This window comes from Streptopelia decaocto (assembly GCF_964273445.1).
Source record: "Streptopelia decaocto genome assembly, chromosome: 7".
Lineage (NCBI taxonomy): Eukaryota > Metazoa > Chordata > Aves > Columbiformes > Columbidae > Streptopelia > Streptopelia decaocto.
In genome coordinates this window covers 37,747,236-37,772,207 of record NC_138661.1, presented here as the reverse complement: position 1 = coordinate 37,772,207, position 24,972 = coordinate 37,747,236, and the positions used below count along the sequence as shown (strand labels likewise).

Below are 24,972 nucleotides of genomic sequence, written 5' to 3'. Positions count from 1 at the left end.
CACAAGAAGGTTATTGTGTTCTCATAATGAGGACACAAAAAAAAAAAAGGAAAAAAAACAACCACACATAAACCAAAGTAAACAACACTGTCTAGCCAACAATGGCAAAGCTAAGCAAAATCAAATCCTAGGAGAATTCAGCTTAGTAACTAGTTCATCATAAGAACACACAATTCAAGGCAGCATGGTAAGGGTCTGGGGGTGGGGTTTTTTTTGTTTTGTTTTTGTTGGGTTTTTTTATACCACCTCAAGCCATGCCAGAGAGTTCATCTAAGAGGCAGCAGTAACTTCAAACAACCACTTCCATGTTCCCGCTTCCTAAACTGCACAGTCTTCCAAACAAAAATAGTATCTTTTATTAATTTTTAAAACAGGACACTATTTGAAGTTTGAGTAATACAACAGAGCAAGTCTGATTTGATCACAAATAACTTTAAGAAGGAGCTCTGGTTAACCAAGACTGCCAGTTACAAACCCGTAACACCTCTACCTACAGATTTGTAACATCTGTTTGAATTCAACTCCCATTTCTGGAGATCTTCCAAGAGATTACAAAGGAAATGCTTTGTCAGTTTTACTAGGCAAGAACAAAGAAATAGGAAGACACTCAAGTATAGGTGTAACTTCAGTCACAGATACAAGACTCATTAACAAAATACAGCAAGGTACTTCTGGTCAGTCATTTACTTACCTCCACTTGCTAATTCTTGCTCTTCCCCTTCAGGAAACGTAGCCTGGCTTGGTAAGCTATTCCTAGAACGAGTGACTGACTCTAAGTGTGAAGCCCTTCCCAACAGAGATAGCTCATCTAGCACCTCTCCTTCTTTGGCTTCCAAATCAGATTTTGAAGTGGTTAATTGTTTTATATTACCTGGTGTCATTAAACTATTTGGGTCATTTAAACAAGCTACAGTACCACTGTCCAGGCTTAATACTCTGGCACGGTTCTTGGCACTGTTTGTACTAGAAGTCCGACGTGTAGATCGTTTTTTACTAATTCCTTCAGAGCTTACACGGGTTTTGTGAGCATTTTCAGGGTCTGTGCCCCCACGTTCTTTAGAAACATATTTGGTCTTTAGAGCACTGTACTTTCCCTCAGGAGACTGGCATGAATGGGAAGTGGTGCTGGAAGAGCTATCACTGCTGAACTGGTGAGCTGACTGCATACTTGATGTCCTGCTCAAGTCACTTTGATCACTGGAGTCCTCATCATGACAAAACACAGCACTGTGAGGTTTAGTACCAGATACACCTCGGAAGGAAACATATTCCCTGTGCCGACTTGAATCAAAACTACTAGCCCGCTTTTTTCCTGTCCTTCTCCGGCTAGATTTGTGAGTAGAGGCTGTTCGATGTATTAAACTAGAAGATTTTGGTCGAACATCTCCTTCTTTTTGTTTTCCACTCGTTTCTTTAGAAGCTCTTGAATCTACTAACACAGCTAGTTTCTCACTCTGCTCATCTCTTTGTTCAGCAGCCTTCCCAGGTGGCCTGTCACCTTGCGTAGTCAATTCATTGGCATGTGGGTTCTTATTGGCCTCCTCTGAAGCAGAGGCACCAAGACCTTTCTGACTGTGCATCTCAGATGCATGAGAACTCTTTACCTCTGGACCACCACTGGTAGTGCTCACTTCCACAGCAGTCCTTTCACTACTAGTCCTTTTGTCAGTAGCAGAACTACTGTCATCCTCTGAGTCAACACCACAGTCCTTTTTCTTACCATCCTTTTTCTCTTCTCTAGGAGACTCCTCCTCGTGCTCCGACAGCACACTTTCTATATGTGTTGAGCTAGTGTGTTCACTTTTATAGCTACTGATGGTACTGTTAGTGTCACGATCAGTCCCACTGCAGTAGCTTTCTGTTGAACCACTGCTTCTAGTACTGAGGCTTCTCAGACTGTCCACGCTTTTGTCTGCTTTCAAAGATTTGCTCTTCCCACTCTTAGCCAATGGTTGAGGGCTGCTACTTTTCAGGATGTCATCTAATTGAAAAACTCCTGAAATGCAAGAATTCTCAGCCAAGGACTCTCTGGATCCAGAAGGGGGCTTGGCAGCTTCTAACTCACTGACAGGATCTAGTCCTCGTCTCTGTTGATAGAGAGGGAAGTCATTTAGTGAAGCATCTGGAAAAGCGACAGCAGAGCTAGAAGTCCTTGGTACACCTCGTGGTCTATGATCCTTTCTATAGGAGTGAGAATGCAGAGTTATAAGTGAAGCTACTTCTGCGTCACACGCACTGGTTTTAGACTGGTCCACAAGCTGGTTGTTCGAGAGGCACACTTTGTCACTGTTGTCTCTTGGCAAATCCTGTCCAGAGGATAATGAAGGTTGGATGGAGACAAACGAGTCATTCGACACCAGACGAAAAAGCTTCCGATCAGTTGCCAAATCTGTTTAAGGACATATTTAAAATTATTCAGGTAGAATGCTCATAGAAGTTATACAATCTGCTTTACAGCTACAACTACTTGTTTATATCAGACAAAGTAAAAACAAACAAAAAAAAATGACAAATCCATTTGCAAGTACTATGCATCACATTACCATTTAAAAGATTTCCTGTCATCTGGGCAAACCTGACAAGAGACTTTTTTTATAAAAAAGAAACTATCAATACCAGCTTAATCTAAACAGCTAATAAAAGACAACATTATTTTGACAAGTCCCCAACCTTCTCTATTGCTCAAGTGTCTCAGACTTAATATTTTTATGTATTCCAAAGTTTATTAACTATAAAGGGGTACCCTGCCTTTTGTTTTATTTGCTACATGCAGTGAGCTTTTTGTTTCACATAAACTTTAAAATTATTAAAGAAAACAGAGTAAACCCCATTAACTTTGAAGTCACATTTAAAAAAAAAAAAAAAAATCACCTTTCTTACCAGATACCAAGTAAGCTCATAGTTAGCAAGGATGCAGGCACTGGCACAGGTCTATTTGTACTATAATGAAACTCCCTATGAAGTTACTGAGTTTTGCTACCTTCAAAACCAGTGCTGTCAAAAAAAATGAGGATTTGCTGTTAGCAATTCCCCAAAACAATTGCTTCTGTTATCCATCAGAAGTGGTCTCCTCTAAAAGTGTCCTCCTGCAGGTAGCCCTGGAAGTCGGGCAACTTTCTTCTTTGGTACTGCCAGTAAAAATAGAAGATCTGGAGGCCAAGTTAAGTTACTACAATTGCTAAATTTTTGTAGAGTGTATTTGCACACATGTAACTTAAGAGACTTCACAAACAGTTCTGTTAGCTGAACACAGTAGAACCCTGCTGCCTATTACAATAGCATGGCCATCTGCAATCCTCTATTTTAAACATACTTTCTGAACTGAATCCCAAAGTTAAATTCCTCCTAATCACCAGGTACTTCAAAAATCAGCAAACAAAATATTTCCCCACAGTTTTTATGCTCTCCTGTAGTCCGATCAGATTTTTTTCCTGTAAATAGAGCTAAATGAAAAATAAGACTTGAAACAAAACTGGACAACTGAAGAACACAAGCTAGCAGTTTCTTTACATACTAGGGAAAAACAATTACCAAATTCTGATAGCTTGATAGCTTGCATGTTAGAAGCAGTCTATAGCTCCAGAAACACAGAACTCCACACAGGATTATTTACAGAAAAGCATGCCTGATTTAAAAAAATTCATTTGTCTGTACTGGAAAGTAAAGCAAGTTAGTTGACAATGAAGTCCAGGAATCCCAGGCCACTTTCAGTATGAAATGATTAGTCTAGAGACATGTAAACTCACAACCTTTCAACAGCAAGAAGACAGAGAACACGGTAAATATTTATTACCTGCTAGAAGATGCCAGAACAAGAAACACACAGCCAAAGAATAAAGTTTAAAGTATTCAAACTATGCATCCCAGGAACTTGAAGTAATTAAGAAAGGAAACAGAGCTTCAAGATACCCTTTCTTAGATTCCATCAACAAATTGCATGAATTTTTTTAGCATGTTAAGCAAAGATCTTCGGTAACAATATACCATGTTTAATATGCAGGAAGGAGAAATTTTACCTTGTTCTTCACTCCCTTCTTTACATAGGCTAGAACTCTGGCCAAGGCTTAAGCTGATATCATCAGAGGTCTTAGCAGTGTCAGTATCGCCTGTGAATTTAAAGAAGAGTACTTGTACTCCAAGTATTAACACCATACATGCACTGCAAATGTCTCACCTGTTATGAAAGACTGTTGCTTTTATTTCTTCATTTAAAAGGTAAATCATTATAATTACTAGTAACAAAAGATTTCTTATCTTTTGGCGATAACTATTGTCTACTCTGTTTCTTCTATTTTGTATGTAAGAAAGCTTTCATTCAACTACACAGATCTTCCATGAAGAACTGGAAAAGTATGTTATACAGAACTCAATAGAAATAAAGATTTTTTTTTTTTTTTTCTTAAAGATATGTCTATTTGAATATTTCTTTTGCATGGTTGCCAATAAAAATGAAGGGTAGATTGTAATAAAATACTTGCAAAGATCAGAAAGGCAAGGAAAACACTCAGGAGGGTGACAAAAATTCACATCTCATTTTCTTTTGCCGTATTACTGGCTTAACAGATTTACAAGGCAGCAACTTTGCATATTACAAATAAATTAACTTTTCATCTCAGAGGAGTTGACAAGGGCTGTCCTGGACAGTACTTTCACTAGATGCCAAGCAACCAGAAATAATCAAGTCACTGATATACAGTATCAGAAGGGCAACTGGCTGCAGAGAACTCAAAATAGTAGGGAAAAGTCCACTCAAACCAATTCCTTGGCCCTGCCTTTACAAGCAAAACCTGTTATTACTTGGAAAACAGAGCACAGATTCCAGGATATTCCCTCCTGGTGTTTTAGGCACATAATTTGCAACTCCAAGGAAGATTTCTTCTCCTTAGTAAATGTTGTACTAGCTCACAAAAAAGCTTTGAGGATGAACAAGGTAAACAGTATTTGGAAATAACATAGTAAATGATAGTGATTTGAAATGCTACTGCACAGTAATTTGAAGAAGTAACCAAAAATCTTACCTTTGATGGTTGCTGCTGTTCCCAGACGAGATAACCCAGATCCAACCTAGAAACAGGGAATTACGTAAAAAGATGTAAACTTTTATGAATTACCCAACTGTTGTTTCCTATTACTGCAATGCATGCATTCACCTATACACTTAAGAGAGATTTTCAAAGGCACAAAAGCATCCAACAGTACAAGGCTGTAAAATCCTTTCTGACTCAATGTTTCTGCTGCAGAGATGACAAGGCATCTAATTACACATTCAACTATATCACTGCATTATTCTGTTTTATGGACAATGTGCTTAGAGATTTTACTATGCTGATTTTAAAATTAGTTTAAGCTAGGAATCTTCCTTGAAAATACTTAATGTGGAAACAAACTACTAGTGTGGTGGTACACTAATAAATACTGTCCTCACACTGAGTGCTTAATGCGGTGATCACAGTTGCCTAAAATGCTTTAAGAAATCATCATAATATATTAATAAAACTTATACTTTCAACATAGTAAACACCAAGCTAAGTCTAGAAACGGCTCCCATTGGAAAAGATACATATTTTTACCACGGATGTTTTTCAGGTCTGTTAGAGTTGATCCAATGACCTGGTAATAACAAGAACCTAAGTGTTTGTACATGGAAAGTGGCAGCAGCATGAACAGGCGATAAACTTAAATCCATTTAACGTAATAATTTTACTGTATCTTATTCTTCCCACTCATTCCTGCAAATGCAATTTTTCTTTTGAAGACAGTTTCCAAGTACACCGATTACAGCTATCTCAAAGCCAGTAAACTGGCTAGTGAAAAACTGCAGTATTCCTTGATCTTTTCTTGGGCATTAGTTACAATCACATAGTATCTGCTTTTCAGCCATGTTCAGTGGCCAACCAACAGGCATGTACCTCCTCATATGAAAACTAGCTAGTCGTAGGTTTGCAGTCTGCCTTTCTACATACATCCTGTAACCAGTAGCAGATTATTTTGCAGAGGTGCTAAAGAGAATTTAGTCTTTGCTTGGATAGTATTTCCAACACCACCTCTCTCAAAGAACTCCTAATAGCACAAAAAAGGCACATGTCAAATAATTAAATCACTCAAACAGGATAGGAGAAAAGCACTCAAAGGCAAAATCTGACCCCAAGATAAAGTAAAATTTCCATCATTTGTATGTTTTATATACTTATTGGGATGCTGTTTTTCAAAAATCCCTAGTTTAAATGACTCTAGGGAAAAGAGAACATAATTCTACTAATTCTTCTCTGTAAGCACAGCAAATTTAAGGTAACCTGAAGGTGTGTGCAGATTTTACTCAGCCATACTACAGAACAATGACTTTGCTACATGTAATGCAAAAAAGCAGCCAGAGCTTTTCAGGCATTCTTTACTACACTATTATGCACACTTTTAGTTAGTCATTTTGTTTCAACATTTTTTCCGTTCAGTGACATGCCTTTGCTGAATGCTGTAGCTGAATGCAAACACATCAGCATGGGAAAACTACTTCACACACACAAAAAAACCTGAACAGAACTCAGATGATTTCTGTTCACATCCCCTTTTGATGCTGCACACTCAGTCACAGGGGACTAGTGAGCACTAATTTTATCAACACAAACACATTTAAAATACTATACTTCCTTTCACAGTAGCTTTAACTGTGTTATAGTGTCAGCATTAAAACACACAGCAAAGAACACAGAGTTCCTTCACATGCTTTAACACTAAAAGATGTTACGAATACATTTGGAATTGCTATTTTCTAAAGACCAGTCAAAGAAACATGATCCCCCAAGCCTGGTTCTGTCTTCCTACACAGACCATTGCATCCTGTTCCTTTGAATGATACCAAATGCCTGCTCTCTTCAAAGGAGAAAGTCTCCAAGAGCATCTATGCTGCACAACAGAGCATTATTCAGAAAAACACCAACATTAGCATAACAGTGCACTACACTATATACTGCTTGCTCAGAGGGCTAATTAGAAGGACTTGATATTGTAATACCACACCAAGGATTTCCACTTCGTTTAAGAATAGCTTCTGTATCTTTAATATGATGCTGCATTGCTCACTGTCAACATAGCCTTACTGTCTGGCCAGTCAATCTACTTGTCCTCATTAGGAGTTGGCAAAAGAAAGATGCGACAACTGGCAAAAAATCACAAGCCAAATAGAAGGAACAGCATATGCAGCACTATGGAAGTTGAATGCATAAATCTAGTAGACATAAGGAAACAGAACAACTTTCCCAGTGACATTACAAGGCAACTAGAGCATAATGAAGTTGCATTAAAATCTAACAGTTCTTCGGCACTTCCATCTGCAGCCCCTGTTTGTTGCTTCTTTCCCACCCTTGCTGAAGCTTCAAAACAGTGAAGATTTTGCAGAGGCTGTTCAAAATTAAACACCTTTATTCTTGCAATTTCTACCAGTTTATCTTGCTTTGTACTTTAGCAAATTAACATTTTTGACTGCAGGGTCTGAACTGTCAGGAATAATAACTTTCAGAAAGCCGTTCAGCATTGCAAGAGGTAATCAGCAGTGGATATGTTCTCATAAGACTTCCTGAAATTCAGCACAAATGAAGTTTGCAAATTAAGCATCTAAATGACAGATCAAACAAAAGCAAAGGAGGAAAACAAAGTTAGAACATAAAGATTAAGTTACAGCTTGAGCTATCTAACAGTTTACTAATACCAAAAGGAAGAGGGAAGCCCACCACAGTGGGTCTTAGTACTTATCTGACCATGCTCTAAGCCATTTTTATTTACTAAATCAGAACAAAGCTAACTGAGCAAAAGAGTGTAATTTCTGATGGGACAGTAGGTTGCCTTATAAAATCCAGACATTCCTAAAATGAACACAAGATGGGATGAGCAAGAGCTATGCAGCGGTGACAGTGCAATGCCACCCTAATAAAGTAGCTAAGAAACACAGGAAGGTAAGTTGTTTATCCTAATACGATTTTTTTAAAAAGTAAAATAATAAGAAAAAATTCGCAAAGATTACTCTCCACATTATAAAGCCAGCAGTACTAAAGCAACAGCTGCATTAGCTTTAATGCTTACCTGATTGTTTGGATCTATCCCAGCATAAGAATTGCGTGAACTACAGCCAACAGGGGGAGTTGCTTCTCGTATGAACTCTGACATTTCAATCCCTCCACCAGGGTCACTGAGAGAAACAAATAAACAAAAAAAACCCCAACATTAACCTACCAGTTCAACAGAACCTTGTCTATGTTGAGTGTAGATTCAAAGTGAATTTTCCCTTTCCAAATATCAGGTATTCAAACATATCCCAGTATCTCAGATGACTACTGCCCATTTGACACAAGCAGCTCAGTCAGAGCTGGAACACCCCATGTACTGTCACAGAAGATGCTGCCTTGTGAGGTCCACTGTCAGCAGCCAACACAAACTGTTAAGACCTAGGAGCTACAAGGCCTTTTGAAATGCTGATATACAAAATTCTGTCTATATGTACACACAGGTAATTTTCAGATCATCTGTCTAACTATAATACCCATAAATTAATCAATATTTTAAAAGTACTAACTAGAACTCTTTCAAAGAGCAAGGAGAGGACTCAGATTGAAGGCACTTGTCATTATCTAGATCTTTTACTTAGACTGGATCTAGGAGCAAAACTACCGATGGATTAACCAAGAAAACCACACACTGTCAGTAAAAGTTCTTGGAAAGGCACAGACATACAGGGACATGGTACCTCTTCCAGGGATGCAAGCAACTTCTTTCTACCAGAAAGCAACTTCCCTTCAGACAATTTACAGGTCCTATCAATAAATATTTTGAGCTACAATATATAATTACATTCTAGTGATTTCATCCTTTCAGGATTAATAAGTATTGATTTGACAAAGTCTTCTAGATCAACATCACCAAATCATAATTCAACATAATTCAGCTTGTCAAAGGCAGATTATTTATGAAACAAAACCATGTTGGGCCTGTCCATTAGGACAACGGGGTGTGAAATGAGTTGGGGACCACAGCTCCAGGGATCCAGCCTAGCACTGTTTGTTAACTGCAAAGAGGGAGAAGTTGAGGCATCTTTTTTCCTCTACCAATACAGTTCTCTTCAATTATCTTGATCCAGAAGAGTTCTGAACAGAATTAGCTGCCATGTAATTTGACACCGACACTTTCTGCTCCTTCCCAAAGATAAACAACTGCCTCCCAACAATGATTCAGAGCTGTGGAAAGTCCACTCCAACATTTTGCTGAAGAACAAACACATGCATAACCCTCCTCCAGCTGGACTAAAGAAACTAAAGATGAAGACCCTCTAGAGAATGGGACAGAAATGGGTAGAAGCACTGCAGGACTTAACAGACAGCTAGTTTCATGGTAAACTCTCATGCAATAAGACCACCACCTAATAATTTTTGTAATACATGGACATCGATCTTGGATACTATAAATAAACTGCCTGTAGACTAAAGGACCTGAAACATTCATTCTGCAGCATGATCTTTCAAGCTGTTATCTCACAGAGGCATAAAGATACAACTTTGGGAACCGTTCTAGATCATATAAGCCACCCCTAAACCTTCCTAGATCAAAAAGACTACAAAAAAAACACAACCACAGTTTGAGGCTAGGGATATATTACTTAAGTAAAAATAAGTTAAGAGAAAAGTCAGCCATGAGATAGCAGAACAAATATAGTCAGATTCCAGCAAATCAAAGAAAATGTGAAAAGCCACAATTTTGGTACAGCTCAGCCATGAGACATAAGCATGCTCTTATTGATGGCTATTTATGAGCCCTCTCTGACCTGGTGTTATCAATTACCCTAAGGCAGAACCAGTGAAGAAAAAACATATATACAGAATTCAGCTTCAGTAATTTCCACCAGCTTTAACCAAAGTATTCCTTATGTAACATGAAGTTAAACACTAAACTGAAAAATTCTCACTTACTGTTTAAGCTCAGTATACATTATGACAACTGAAGATATAACAAAGAATGCCTTTCACAAAAAGATTAAATTCCTTTCCTATTTGAATAATTCATTCAGAAACACTGCATATGATTAAAGTACGTCCTATGAAGTAGAAAAATAAGCCAACGCAAATAAGCTTTCATGCATAAAACTGGGTAGTTAGCCACCACAGTGGGAGAAGGAGGCGATTCTGTCTAACAGTGAACCATCAGATACCAGCACAAGCAACAGCCCAGCCCAACACCACCACTCCGCTCACAGCTGCTATATTCTGTGACAGCACACACAAACTAATGGATTAACAAAAGTTAGTAACAAACAACAACAAATGAAGTCTGGAGAAACAAGCAGGAAGTACAATTTCTAGGATTCATCATAGTATATGGATCTGGACTACAAAAGCACGTAGAACCCTTTAGGAACTGTCTTCTACTAGTGTTGTGGCCATTTCTGCTGTTAAGTTCTACACTCAGTTTCTTACAGTTTGCTCACTTCATACATTAGAACAAGCGCAACACTTCTGTTTGCAAGCAAAAAACCCTGAAGTTACTAGACCATTTGAGAACACCGAATAAATTATGCCCAGCCACCTTCAACAGAGATGGCTGTGGACAAGGCATTCAAGGATTGTGCAAAACAAATTAAAACTAGTATTTCTAATTATTAGTAACCATCCTATATTAATGCATCAGAGACTAACCAGAAGATTCAAGAGGCTGTAAGTCTACATGAATTCAGAAGTTTAAAACCTGACTTAGGCTGGCTGACTAAAGAAATCTGATATTTGGACTAGAACTTCCGGAGAGAATCTGGAATGAGCAATTCTGATTTCAGGATAAAGCAGAGGGGAAGTTTTAGTCTTCCTCTGTCCTTAATTTCCAACTAAACTATCAGGATAACTAGTCAGGAGACTGCTCTCAAAACACAGAACGACCACAGCATTTACTGCAAATGCTAGACCACAACAGTTTCAAGTATTAAGATTTATTTAGTTTGAATCTCTAATTATAGAGTCAAAAAGGCAAAACAATTCCAAGCTCAAGAACAGGTCTGCCAGCCACAGAAAATTGCAAAGAGAAGAAATTGCAAAGGCGTAGCAACAGTTGGAGATATTTTTTTTTCTTATTTTAATTTCTCTTGCTTATACTTGTGTAAGTAGACTGTATGCAATAACTTGGGAAGCTACATTCCCCAGCTATCAGTTCTATTTTTTGGGTGAAGTACATGTGAAATTCATGTAGTATCATGACTGCAGCTCCTCCATGCTGATAGAGATCAGCAACAGCAGTGCCACCATTTTAATGCTTCATGATACTTTGAACCACAGTAGTCATTGACAACAGAAAGAAGCCATCTTCATATCTTCAGAAACAAGAGAGACTTAAGTGTTTTGAGGTATCTATGTGGGCCCACTGACACCCAAAGATTGTGCTCGCACTGTTCCTTCTACCTTTTATGTGGTATTAGGAGCGAGTCTGCACCCCCATTACTTGTTCTTATAAAACCTCAAAGAAGCATTTCTAACACCACCCCCTTAAGTACAAAAGCAGCAACTACACTAGAAATTACAGAAGACAATGCACACATTCCTAAATTAAAGACTAGCTTCTTTCAAAAATATTAACTAGAGAATTTCACCTTTATAAAGCAGCCAAGGATCAAACAAGGCATTTCTTAAGGAACAGTAAGTTGTTCTTTGCTTAAGCATGCCAAAGTTTTATGAAAAGACTAAAAGCCTTCAGAGTTTGATCCTATTCACAAAGATACGAGTTCATGTAAAGCTACATATGACAGCACATGATTTTTGTCACTTGAAAGCACCACTTTGCAGATAAACATCTTCAGAAAGAATGGTAGTTCTTAGAAGCTGAACAGGATCCTGAATGTGACTTTTGAACAGAAACCAGACTATTGCTTAATCCTTCAAAAATGGTAATATTCATATCTAAAGTGGTCCCAAGGAGGGTGCGTGGGAGGAGGGTGAAAACTCTAGGACAGCTTCACCCACTATGCGCTCACTCTTTCTCTCATATATATACATATACACACACACACACACATTTAGTATCACATAGCCTAAGCTATCAAAACTAACATTCTGATTACGCAAATATTTAATGTAGTATGTCTGCTTAGATCTCCCCTATATCCACCTTTCCTCCGCGACAGGTTTTTTATTAGTGTTCCAATTTAACTTACTGAGAAGGTGACAGCTCAATATTAAACACTCACTCTACATTCCCTCTATTGGTTTGAATGTTATCCCAGAGCTCTTGTAAATGTCCAGGCAAAGATTAGTATATACTGTATATCCCACTTACCAAAAAGTAACTCCGTAATTTCTGCATTGACCTTGTTCCCAGTTCTAGTTAAGAGACCTGAAAGTGGGAACAAGGATCATATAAAAGTTAATGAAACTTTAGCTGGCAAGCAGGACACACAGCAAACTAACCTCTACTTCTGAGCTCATAAATGCTTATAATTTAGCAACTTGTCCCATGTCAACTGCTCGTTAGACAAAACTTCTGAAACATCCAGAAGTAATTCCCAATACTAGTAGACAGAGGTCCCTTGCCAAGTCTTGGCTACTGTTTTGGAAGCAACAGCTTATGTAGCTTAAGAAAGGAAAAACATCCAAGGATCATAGCTAAAACATGCGTTAGCAAGGTTGCATTAAAACAGACAGACCAACAGATTACTTTTATGAATTTTATTAAGCAGAATAAGCATTAATATACATTCAGAAAACCATTCTGCCAAAACAGCTCAATACAGTTTTAGTATGCTATATGGTGATCTAAATGGAGTCACAATTAAAATCAGCAGGTTCAGTTACCAAACACACCATGGAAAAAGGTTCAGGTTATAAAAGATTGATACAAGAAGCTACTGCATATCAACTTTAAAGAGATCCAAGACACCATTTTTGCTAACAGTGTGCTCCCCAAGCTTAGAGCAGATACAGAAGAACTTAAGACCCAGCTCACGAGAAACTACCCCATATGCACAATGAAGTTCTTTTACTTCTAGGCTGAGCATTTTAAAGAGCATCACTTTAACACTTCCTTTCTTTAAGCATCCTGATAAACAGACTTAAGAGGCTTCTTTCAGCTACATTTCCTTAGAGCAGTGTCTCCATGTAAAAGTTTCAGTTCATTTTGGTTCTCTTTTTTTAGTAAAACACAAACCACCTTTTAAGAGTCAGGACAACACACTAATGGCCTCACTTTGAAAACTATTCATGACTACTAGTACCAGAAACTCACAGACAAGAGAAATGCTCTCAACTCAAGGTTGATTTATTTCATGTAGTCTAACTCTCAGAATGGCCTCAATTATCTGAAGCCAGGCAGAAGCTTTGATAATAGAGCTCATAACACATCCATAGTCTGATCAGACTGGTTAGGCTGGTCTTGTTGATGAGTCATCTTTTGCTCTTCTTTCTCCAAATAGTCTGGTCAGAGGAGGAAAACCTCTGGGTTTTCTGATGCTGGCAACAGCAAAGGAGATCTGTGGAAAGGAATCACCTCCTATTGACAGGACTTCAGAACTATCATCTTCATTACTGAGCTGAGCAATTCCAGAATTTCCAAATTCACAAAACAGTGTTCTTCCGAAGTAATACTATGACTGAAGTCAAGGATAGTGTCTGACTCCTGCTTTTGCAAAACTAAGCAAATTGAAACCAAATCAGACATTCATTTTAGTGATAAAAGACTTCACATGTAGTATGTGGTCTTTGAAAGCTACATTTTTAAAAACTAAGTCTACTGCTGAAATAAGATTACTTGTACTGGTTGTGTAGCACACTTTTTCCATGCTATTGTTTCAGTGCTTCCAGCATTTTCAGTATTGTTCTGGAACTCTTTTGGGGAAAGAACCAGGAAATTAATATGAATCCATCATTTCAAAGCTAATATATAAATAAGTCTGCTTTTAAAGACCAGAATAAATAGCCTTTATAAACTACAGAGGTCTGCATCTATATTCATCAGTGTTTATTTCAACCACCGTTCCAGTTACACATCTGATGAAAACAGGACTGTTTACCATTTGAAGCAATACTCAAACAGCAGACACCTTACCTGGGCCCATTGCTGTCTTTCCTCTTGGCTGAAACATTGCTTTGTTCTGTTTTTGCACCTCTGTCCATATGCTCACTGGCATTCCTCTCCACAATTTCTCCCTCATCCAGTGCCCTGTGCAAACGGTAATTCACCATCTTCAAAACGATAAAGAGAGCTGCTATCACCGGGCAGTAGACAGCTACTATCATCATGGAAGAAGGAAGGGCCTTTCAAAAGAGAGTAAGAAAGAGTTAATGAACACAAAGTCAAATGTCCATTAAAAAAAAATAAAGCTATCTATAGTTTAACAGTTCCCTTCATATAGAAAATATTGATCATACTCAAAATGAAGGTTTAAACACAGATCCCCTACAGACAAACTTTGTGCAGAGACTGTTATTAGTCCAGCAAGATAGAAAAAAGGAACAGTTAGACTACAAGACACCAAAGCACCACAGCAGTAAGTTAAATAGACTTATCACTAGAGCTTGAGAACCAAAGTCAGCTCTTGTTCTCTTTTTCCAGGCTATCAGAATGTAATACCTAGACTACAAAACCTAGAGGGAGCATGATTTTTTTTGGGCCACAACCAGTATTTTTGATTAGTTGTTACAAATAAAAAAAAATGTAAAAAATTAAGCAACTTGAAAACTAAACCAAGCACAGGGTATGACCTTATTTCAGGGCTAGTACCAAATACCAAGTCCATTTTGGAGAAACTTATGTGAGTGTGATAGCATGGTGGATGGGAGAAAACCTGCTCAACTACCCAACAGAGATGATTCAGCTTAGCCTGTCAGCTTCCAACAGCTACTCTTGCATGACAAGATACTCAGTCACAAAAGCCAAACTTCTCACTACCTGCATACAAAACAAAAGGCTGTTTACATTTGTGGCTCACACATTTTAGCAGTAGTCCACAATAACCTGCAAAACCCCATGCAGCAAAGATGATTTGTGCTAGATTACTCTGTGCCCATGGAAAGGCTGCTAGAGTAGATGTTCTGAAGATAATTTTTCAGCTGCGTCTAAGGTGACCAGAAGCCACATGAAAAACCTCAGGCCTGCATTCAACTTTTGAAATTCCACTCAGAATTAAGAATTCTCACACAACTTTCACTGAGGCTCATACAGCTTTTACAGACCAATCATTTCATCAACCAATATTAAATACCTAATAGCCTAATAGCTATTTAGAAGGAGTGTTCAGAGTAAAACTTCAGATTTCACTTCAAGGCTTTCACCCTCCTAATTCAGCTTTTATCCATATTTATAATTTTGCCATTTCCCTAGGCAGTCACTAAACAGAATGAGATACTACCTTCTTGTCTTCAGCCACAAATAGACCACTTTCCTTTCAAAAGAAACAAGAGCCTGTGTTTAAGTGTTTTGCTGCATCACCATCCTTTACCCCAGTAATGGTGCAGTTTGATATAAAATTCTAACAGCCATAAGCATATATACACACACACAGACATAAAACAATCAGAACTCAGCAGCATTTGTCACCCAGCATGAATATTAGTTCAGTTGATGAGAAGAACAAGTGAACTGTCTTTTTAGACCTCCTAGCCCAAGGAGATTTCCAGTGTGATTCGTACACCTAGTTACCCTCCCTATACAGACCATGGCAGGAGAAGAGTCTTTGCAGTGATCAAAGAAGCCCATTGCACATCTTGCAGAATCAGAAAGGGAACATAACTGGAGAATAAGACAGAGCACCCTCTCTATTCTGCACATAAAGCTAGTTTTAGTTGTTTAAAGGAGATCCAATTACAACATTAATACTTCTACATATTCAAGAACTTAGTAGTCCTGGAAGAACTGCCAGAGCTCATCACACAATTTAAGCCATGAGTTTAGCAAAAACACGGTTTGAGGAGATCTCCAAGTACAAAATATTATTCTAATAAAGGGGATAAAAGGATAAACATTTCTAAATACTATATTGTCTGTTGACTTCAGAACAAATCAAATTAGACTGCTCACTTTCTGGCAGTAAGCAAAAACAATCAATGTAACATTTCTAAAGCCAAACAAGTACAAATAATTGAGCCTGGAATCAATCAGGAGGCAGGTTATTTATTAGGATTCTTTTATTACAAAGGTCAAGTTTAACTTGTTCTGGAGGAAAAGGTAAGTTAAGTCAACAACTATTATAATATTTGAAGTAGGACAGGCAAATTAAGCTGAGGTATGCTAACTTATATTTTGCACACTCAGTTGGACAAGACCCTAATGGACCCAGAGATTTCACTGACCAAGCACCATCTCAGGACGAGAAAGAGGACAAAGCTACTTAAAAACACTATCAGTAAGCAGCCAGGGGCCACAATGATGCTAATGGCATCCATACAGCCCCTGAACCAATGCCACAAGGGTCTTAAGAAACACAGCGCATCTGCTTCCAAGACCTTCAGAGGCAGCTAGGTCCCTGCAGGCAAGGGTATGCCATTAACTGCGGCCAAATGTATGAGCTTCCCGTGCCTGCTAAGCAGTCTGCTACCCAGTCACAAACCCAACTACAACTAGAGTCTCCTTTACAAGTACCTAGTGTTCAGAAACCATTATCAGCAGAGTCAGCTTAACACTAGGTAACAAATGCTAGAGTTAGTCTGTAAAAGACAAGTCTATACTTTTCTATCTGGAGAGCTCTTCAATTTCTTTCCTCTACTCCACCAGCAGTGAGGTCACACACTATATCCCCGTTTATTTTATAGAATGCAAAATTTACACGTCCTGTTCTGCAAAGGAAAGCTTTGAGACAAGTGGGAAAAAAACAAAACACCTCATGTAACTTGCAGCAAATCAAATAAAGAATTAAAGGGTGCTCCTTCCCCACAGCCTGTTTCCACAGGACTGCAGAAAACTACAAATAAGATAACTCACTATTTTTTATTCTTCATATTCAATCGCAGTTAGTCTTCTCTATATAGGGCACATACTATGGGAACAGAATAATATTTTATCATGTCTAGCATACTCTACTGTCTGATCATACTTTAAGTCTCATGCTGTAGTACAGCAGTGCTGCCCACGGTATTATACCAGCAACTTGCCTGCATTCCAGCCTCCAGAGGAAGCTACTGCAACCCAACCTAGACCATTGGTGCCTTCTTGTTTTCTTTGCGAAACTTAGAAGCATTCAACTTAGAGGCAAGTTAAAGCAAGATTAGTGTTTTATTCTGTGCTTAACATTTTACCACATTTGAGGAGAGGCAGGTCTCTCACCAGCATAACTGAACATCCTATATAATATCATCTTCAAGACTTCAATACAAATTTAAGTCCTACAAATTTGCAGTTTGATTTCAGTTCTTTTCACAAGAACTAAAATATATTTATTGGTCACAAAAAGACTAAAAATTTCAGGTTAGAGCTTGTTAGCAGACACCAGCTAGCAACAAGTCTGTAGCTGCAACAGAATTTCAGAGAACATCCCATTTTACTGCACATCTCTAGTCACTTCCACTAGCATCAAAAGAAAACATACACTAAACAGCAGCAGGCACAACTGAAGCTCTCCTGGGAGAGAAGAGCACAACAAAAACTGTCCGCTTTAATTACATTCTGTTGAAAACTTCAGTCATCCAATGGCTAAACAAACCAAATAATTAGATAAACTCTTAGCTGAAAGTACTGCCCTCAATCTTAAAGGGAAGTTAAGTAGTACTCTTCAAAGACAGAGGGGAAAGGGAAGGAAACTGATTTTATACCACCCTCCCCTCAGGAGTCACTTTCCAAATTTAAACCTTTCAATACAACTTATGAAAACCACACTAAACATGTGGACAAAGGTAAGATACGGGTGTGTCATTACAAGGTGCAGGACTGCCCCTTCAGGAAGCTGCTGTCTTATGTCAGCACAGCTATATCACAGCACACTTCTTGTAAATGAGTGGGTAGAAAAAGCTTTAAGCACTCCTAGAATCCAATGTTCAACCTAGAACAGAAAACAAACCTGAGACCACTAGTTACAGGATTAAAATATTCTGATTTGAACTACAAAGGTCACTTTATCTTGATTCAGTGTTTGAAATACATTAAGTGCCAGGAACCAGAGGGAATTTCATTGATCACAGGCTGTGGTGCATACTTAGGAAGAAACAAAGACTCTATGGATCTTACCTAACCACATCTAGCTTTAGCTAGACACTACAGATGCAATGAAGTTGTCAGATTCTTTTCAAAAGATGTGTAGGTGTTACCTGTTGAGAGAACATTCATAGGACAGTCTCCCAACCCAAACCAGATTGCAAGTCCTTATGTAAAAGTGATTATCAATCAAACATTTATTAAGCCCTAACAGTTGCCTTGTAAAATGCTCTCAAGTTCAAGCATTTTGAGGCTAGTATTTTATAGAAACATTCATACTGGAGAAGAGGAAAGATCAAGAAACAGCAGATGCTCTTCTGTCAAGACTTTTAGTTATGACCAGCCAGAGCCCTTAAGAACTGCTGTCACCAGGAAGTAGGTTCAGTTACAAGTTACCTAGTTTTTGACTGAAACCTCAAGACGTACAAATGAAACTTGAGTAGCCAACAAACTAGTGTGGCTGGCTTAGAGCAATGTGGGATACCAGGGACCATCAAGTTGGATGTGTGATCACAGTATGTTTGTAATCATACAAACTTCAAGTACTTAAACTCTTGGTTTAAGAAACAGCATCTGTTTCAGAAACTTCACTGGAAAAAGACTGTCACATGAAGCAACATTTATATGACCTACTCCTATAACTACGTACACAAGTCAAGAAATCAAGTGCCTATTAACTGATCTGTTGTCTAAATGAGCTTGACTTTGACAGATAAGTTCTGTAGGTACATATAAGCCCATCAACCCAAGCAAGGTACAGTCCTAGCTGCTCTTCAGTCCCTGGCAAAATTCTTCAAGTGTCAGAGCCAAGACCTCACCCGTTCCTGCACGTGTGGTGGGGCTGAAGCAGCATTCCAACTAGGGGAAGCGCTCTGGCAGCCTCCTCTCTCCCCCTCCCCCTTGCAACACTGATGCATAACTTTGGCCTCTGCATTTAGGGTATTTTTCATTCAACTCTACCACTATGTTTTTACAACCTAGTCATACAGTTTCCCCACGCTGTAGTGTATTTTCTTCTCCCAACTTGATTTTTGGGTTAGAGTAAAAACGGGGATCAGTTCTTACAACTGATATACAGATCAACAAGCACAGTTAGGTCTGTTACTGAATACAAATATCCAAATAGGATAGATTTAACTAGTCCAGAAAGCAGTATTTTCGTACGCATGCTGCAAAGTCACAGATCCAAGAGTACAGACTCAAGCAGCTTCACTGAAGCAGACACTTTTCTTCATCTACACCCCAGTTCCGTCATTATCTACACTTCTATTTTTGCCACAGTTTCAACAAGTACAGGTTAAGAGTATAAATACACATGAGAAAAATATCTATATTACATATCTGGATACTTTATGTATACATCTGTCTCTTCGCCTTCACACAGTGTACAGACCTCACTTTTATGTGCTTAAGCAGAGGTGGGACCACGGAAGAACAGCTAGCTGAATTCTACTGCTAATTTCTTCAGGTGGTTTGCACCATGTGTTAAACCCATAAACCCTAACAGCACTGGCATACACATGCAAAGAAACATACAGATTTATAGTATTGCTTGCTGACCACAACCAGTACCAGACTCCATCCTGAAAATACAGGATCAATAGAAGGAACACAGAGAAGTATGATTAAAAACACTGGGAGAAATAAACCAAGTCTTTAAGCAATAAGGGCACCTAAATTACCATATCCAAAAGGATTAGGTGCTCCATTCCTGCTGGGGATTAAACAACATTTGAAAAAAGCTATTAGCTTACTGTAAAATGCATTCAGCCTTGAGAACCATCTACAAGTGAAGTTCTTAGGGAATCCCTTTGCCTTTGTTACTACAAAACAATTTAGGAATAACTACAGTTATTAGTGCCCCAATGCACCAAAGCAACACTACAACCTTGTAATTCTCTATGTGCACAAGTTTTATATGTAATGTAAAACCTGCCAGCATTCCAAGTCTTTCTATACACCTTGTTTTTTAAACACATAAGGTTTTCTGCCAGCAATAAGTCATTTGAAGCTAGCTTAGAAACTCCCTCCTACACACCAGTGAGCCATGCTCAGAATTCAGATTACGATTACCTAAGACTTTTTAAGCAAGTCCTGCTTATTTCTGTATGTCTTACAGCAATGCAACATTTACTGCTTTTCATTCTGAAAAAGAGCGTAAAAGATGCTAAAGAGCTGAGATGACCATCACAGTTCTGCCTGTTTGGTTTATGTCTAGACAACACTTGAACTGCAGAGGGTGGAAAGAGGGAAAACAGCCAAATATGATTCAATCTGCTTTAACTTGTGACTAATCTCCCCACTTATTCTCAGGGAAGTTGGCATTTCTTTTTGTATCTTTAACTTGTCCAGAGCTATGAGGCAAGAGAATTTCTCTGACCTCAGGAAAACCTGAAGCAGCCTGCTTTTGCTCATCTTTTCCCTTTGCACAGGAAAAGAGTTTAAGCAACAGTGAAGTTTACCCCATAGTATGGGCAACTGAAGCTTAATTACTGCTTTAAGAGCAGCAGGAGACTCAAATGCTAGTCCAGATTTATCAGTTGTCAAAAGATCTATACACAATATACACACCCCCTTCAAAAGTCTCTTGTGCATGCAGAATATTGCTCACCGCACCTTTATAAACAGCTTTCTCAATAAGGCAGTACTAATTAGACTACTCTGTCAAAGCAGAAAAGCACTACTTCTAAAAGAAAAAACAAAAACACACACTACATTTGAGACCTAAAGGACACTCCTCTTCCAATATTCTGTGGAACTCCAAATAGAGGCAGATTCATAATTTTTATAGAGAGGATCTGCTCAGTTCAAAGTTTTATCTAGCTGTTGCCACATTAACTCTGGTTTTAAAAGCAGTTTGTCTCAGCCTGCGGTCTCCTTGCCAGCAATCTTACAGTTTTCAAACAAAAAGCCTTGGAGCTACCTTTTCCAAGACAACGTAATACGAATTAAAAACTAACCGTACGGGGTTGAACCTCCTCTTCCATATTAGCTATTTCTTAGTATGAAGTGTCTCATACTGCAACCTCACAAATCACTTCTTAACAAAGCAAAAACCTGACCCCAGAGGTGTCAGCCTCTGCAACTGCACTCAAGCAGAGCTCTTCCTTCAAGGCTTCATTCACAAACATTTTTTCACAAAGCAGTTTCCACTTTAAGTCATCACAGCATCTGAACTTGGCAGATATGCAAATTACATTCTAACTCATGTACTCAAAACTAGTCACATCACACCTGGTAGGACCACATTTTTCTACCGAGAAATCTAAGTGAAATACTAATATTTCATAAATTACACATAACTCACACAGAAAGAAAAGCACTGGTCAACAGGAAACTGCCTCCTTTTCTCGTAAGTGAATCATATCTCTCCTATATTTGTTTCTAAGTCCAAATGTCAAGGAAGTTTCTAGGTTTAAAGGTTAGTATTTTAACAGCTTTAACTGAAGAATCAGATACAACGATATATTTAACAGGAATTCTCCATCTGGCCACAAGCAGAAAAGCCAAAGTAACCTATTGTCAATAACAAACAGTCCAGACGGGCTGTCCAGCCAGCACACAGTACCCTACACTATGGCCAAATAAACTTCTAGGTTATGGACCTGAAGAACATACTTCCCCCAGTCTCAAAAGGCAAAAGAGAAAGTGATAGAGCTTCCAGCCAGAAAGAGTGGCTAGACCTGACAGCTTCAACAGAAACTGTGCCTTTTTCCTGGAGTACCAGTAGATCTGCTGTGGAAGCCAGTGGAGTTTGCCCGATTCTGAAGGAAAGTAAACAGAAAAGCGAAGGCAAAGCGCCAGCGACCGAAGGCTTGCCGCGCCCCGCGAGCACCCACCCACATCTTCCCGGGAGCCGGTCCGCGCTCCCGCAACGCCGCGGCCTCAGACGTTACTCCGGGCCGCCTGGGCCGCAGCTGCCGGACCCGCCCCTCCCGGCGGCGGGCGCGACCAGGGAGCGCCGCGCGCACGCGGGCCCCGGGCGCCCCTTCCCGGGCAGCGGCAGTGCGCGGGCAGGGGGCGCGCGTGCGACGGCCCCGGCCCGCGGCCCTTCCCGGGCCTCCCCACCGCCGCTGAGGCGAGCGGCTCCCACAAGGCCCGCCCGCCCCGAGGCCCGGGCCGGCACCGCTCTCCAGGGCGCGGCGGCGGCCTCCGCTCACCATGTAGAGGGTGAAGGGGAAGCCGAGCAGGAAGAGCCACAGGTAGAGGTGCAGCGCGTTGACCCCAGCGCCCTGGTGAGGATCCTGGTACCAGCCGCCGCTCAGCGCCGCCCACACGCCCTGGCGCAGGATCTGCAGCACCTGGGAGCCCATGGCGGCCCCGCTCCGCCGAGCCGGCCCCGCTCTATCCGCCCTGCGAGCCCGGGCACAGCCGCGCGCCGCCCGCACTCCGCGACAGCCCGCACGGCCGCAAACGCCGCCGCCGCCTCCCCAGCAACGCCGCCGCCATCTTATGTCCGGGCCCCGGGCCGGCCGCCCGCCCCCGCGCCGCCGATAGACCGGCAGCCCTTGCGGCAGGGACGCCCGCCCCGCGCTCTGTCGCTGGGGAGGGACAACGCCGCGTGGGCGGGCGCGCCCGCTACTGCGCCTGCGCGCGGCCTCCCCTCTGCCCCCGCCCTCGTTGAAGCGGGCAAAGCCGCCGCCAGCGCCCCCTAGCGGCGCGGAGGAGGTCGGGGTAGCGCCATCCGGCGAGTTGCTGGTCCTGATCCCCCGCCGGGCCCAAACCCACCGGAGGGGCGGCGGCAGGCCGGGGTCAGCCCGGGACCCCGGAAGATAACGTGTTCCCCGGTCACCCAGGCGGGCTCACGTCTGCAGCCTGGCCAGGGTGACTCTGGAGCTGAAGCCATATGAGGATACAGCTAGAAAATGGAGTGAGGCACCACAGCACAAAAGGCTTTCCTGCCCCACTCACAGTGTCCTGCTCCTGGTGGAGCGCAGTGTCCTCTTGTCGCGGTGCAGGGAGACATCGTCCCATTGTGTGCTTCGATTCTTTAAAGCAAAATAACCTTGCTTGATTTGGAGTCCTTACATTTACTGCCAAGATATAAGTTAACCAAAACCACTGCATGCCTGTCCCACAACAGGGCTTGTTTTGGTGTTGTTCTCAACACACACAAAGTCAGAGTTTGGACTTGCTGTAAGGCAGAGCACAGCACAGCAGGCCGTGGGCACACCACAAGTCTCCCACAGACTACGGTCTCAACTTCCACATTCATCCAGTTTCACAGAAAGTCATTAGTTCTCATCACGTCCTGGCTTCCAAGCTTTCCCCTTAGATAAGCACATCCCAAAAGTCACACATCAGACAGAAAGGGACACAGATTAGGGAAGGACTTTGGAAAGTGCTGTGAAGCAGGGGAAAGGGGAGATCTCTTCCTTCAAATCCTATGAATGAGGAATGCTGAGGATCTGCCATTAAACTACCTGGCTTTTCAGTCATATTTGGGAAAAAGTAGCTTTGAGGGCACGTTATGACCATGTCGCTGTGGTGGCAGAAGGTTCTCACATAGGTTCTGTCCCAAAAACAAGTTACTGTCCCACTCCAGCAGGTATGAGACTGGGGAACTGCACCTCCCATATCTCTTCTGCGGAGGAATTGCAGGAATGAAATAACCCAAGCACTCAGCCATGACTCATGATGAGCATGCATTCGGGCTGGTGTTTTCAAGACGCTGTGTTAATGCCACAGTCTCCAGTGTTTTTCTCCCTGACAGTTAGCGAACCAATGGCAGCATTTGGCTATTCTTGGAAAACCAGAAGACAGAAGTGACTGACTCAAAGCAGATGTACATGATCTATTTTTTGTTTCCCCAGTGAGAAAGTAGGGAGAAGGCATGGACACAAAACGCCAACCATGATGGCTGTTTCTCCCCAATATAAACAGATAAATAATTTTTAACTATATTGTATCAAATATTACATTTTTTTAATATAAGACTGCTAGCGGTATTTTGCAAAGGAGCATTTTTTCACTCTATCAAACAGGATTGAGGTATAAAAGGAAAAAAAGAATGGGGCAGGGGGCAAGAAGAGGGGAGAAAACCAAACCAAACCAAACCAAACCAAAACCAGAGAAAACCTACAGAGGATTATCATGAATGGGGAGGGGCCATTCCCTTTATCCTTTTGGGGTAGAGTCAAGCATGAAAAGCCTCACTGACTACAGTAGGCTCAGAGAAAAAACACAACTATGAAGCCTGTTTCAACCACATCATTTGCCACAATATCATTAAAAACTAAAATTACAAATACAGCTGTTAGAAGATGGAGTTTTAGTATGTGTTGTCCATAAATACACTATGATACTGTAATTATCAGAATTATGAAGCCTTAGTTCTTCCAGCAGCTGTTTTATGAATGTAACATAAAAGCTGTTCACCTTCTCCACAAAAAGGAGGGAAGAGGAATAACATTCATTAATTACATGTCTGAAGGCCACAGTAAATGCTTTAGAAACCTTTATGTTTCTGTTTAGCAGCCGTTGATTAGATAGAACAGATTTGCCTCAGCCTCATAGTAATGATTCATGTTTAAACAGCACTCCTGTGTGAGAGACTGGATGCTGTGGAAGCAGCCCCAGCCCTGCTCCTAGAAGTCATTGGGCCAGCCATGGAACGGTAGAGGCTTGGGGCAGGGGGTTAAAGCAAAACCAACCAACAAACAAACAAAAACCACAAACAACAACAACAACAAAAAACAAACAGTGGAAACAAAGCGTGAGTATTATAGGCTCAACCCTGATCCAAAACAGAGTAACCTAGCTTAGCACAGATAGCCCCGTTCGAGAGCGCTTCAGTGCAAGATGATCTAGTCTGCATGCAGAAAATAAGCAACAGAA

At 40.5% G+C, this 24,972-nt stretch overlaps 1 protein-coding gene across 10 annotated transcripts in view; it reads right to left on the bottom strand.

The window, feature by feature from the left end:
• PCNX1 (pecanex 1) overlaps positions 1–22,664 on the bottom strand; it is an 89,711-nt gene extending 67,047 nt beyond the window's left edge. For 3 of the 10 annotated variants that reach the window (XM_082059591.1, XM_082059594.1, XM_082059593.1), the window contains exons 1-6: positions 22,296–22,661; positions 14,059–14,267; positions 8,074–8,179; positions 5,019–5,064; positions 4,017–4,106; positions 692–2,389 (exon numbers count right to left, since the gene is read on the bottom strand). In XM_082059591.1, coding sequence (XP_081915717.1) covers positions 692–2,389; positions 4,017–4,106; positions 5,019–5,064; positions 8,074–8,179; positions 14,059–14,267; positions 22,296–22,448 — 2,302 coding nt within the window. In that variant the 5' untranslated portion in view covers positions 22,449–22,661. Of the gene's footprint in view, positions 1–691; positions 2,390–4,016; positions 4,107–5,018; positions 5,065–8,073; positions 8,180–12,294; positions 12,352–14,058; positions 14,268–22,295 lie in introns of those variants that run through there. The other 7 variants (XM_082059597.1, XM_082059598.1, XM_082059600.1 and 4 more) reach the window with 5 other exon arrangements.
• Between the last annotated feature and the right edge of the window lie 2,308 nt (positions 22,665–24,972).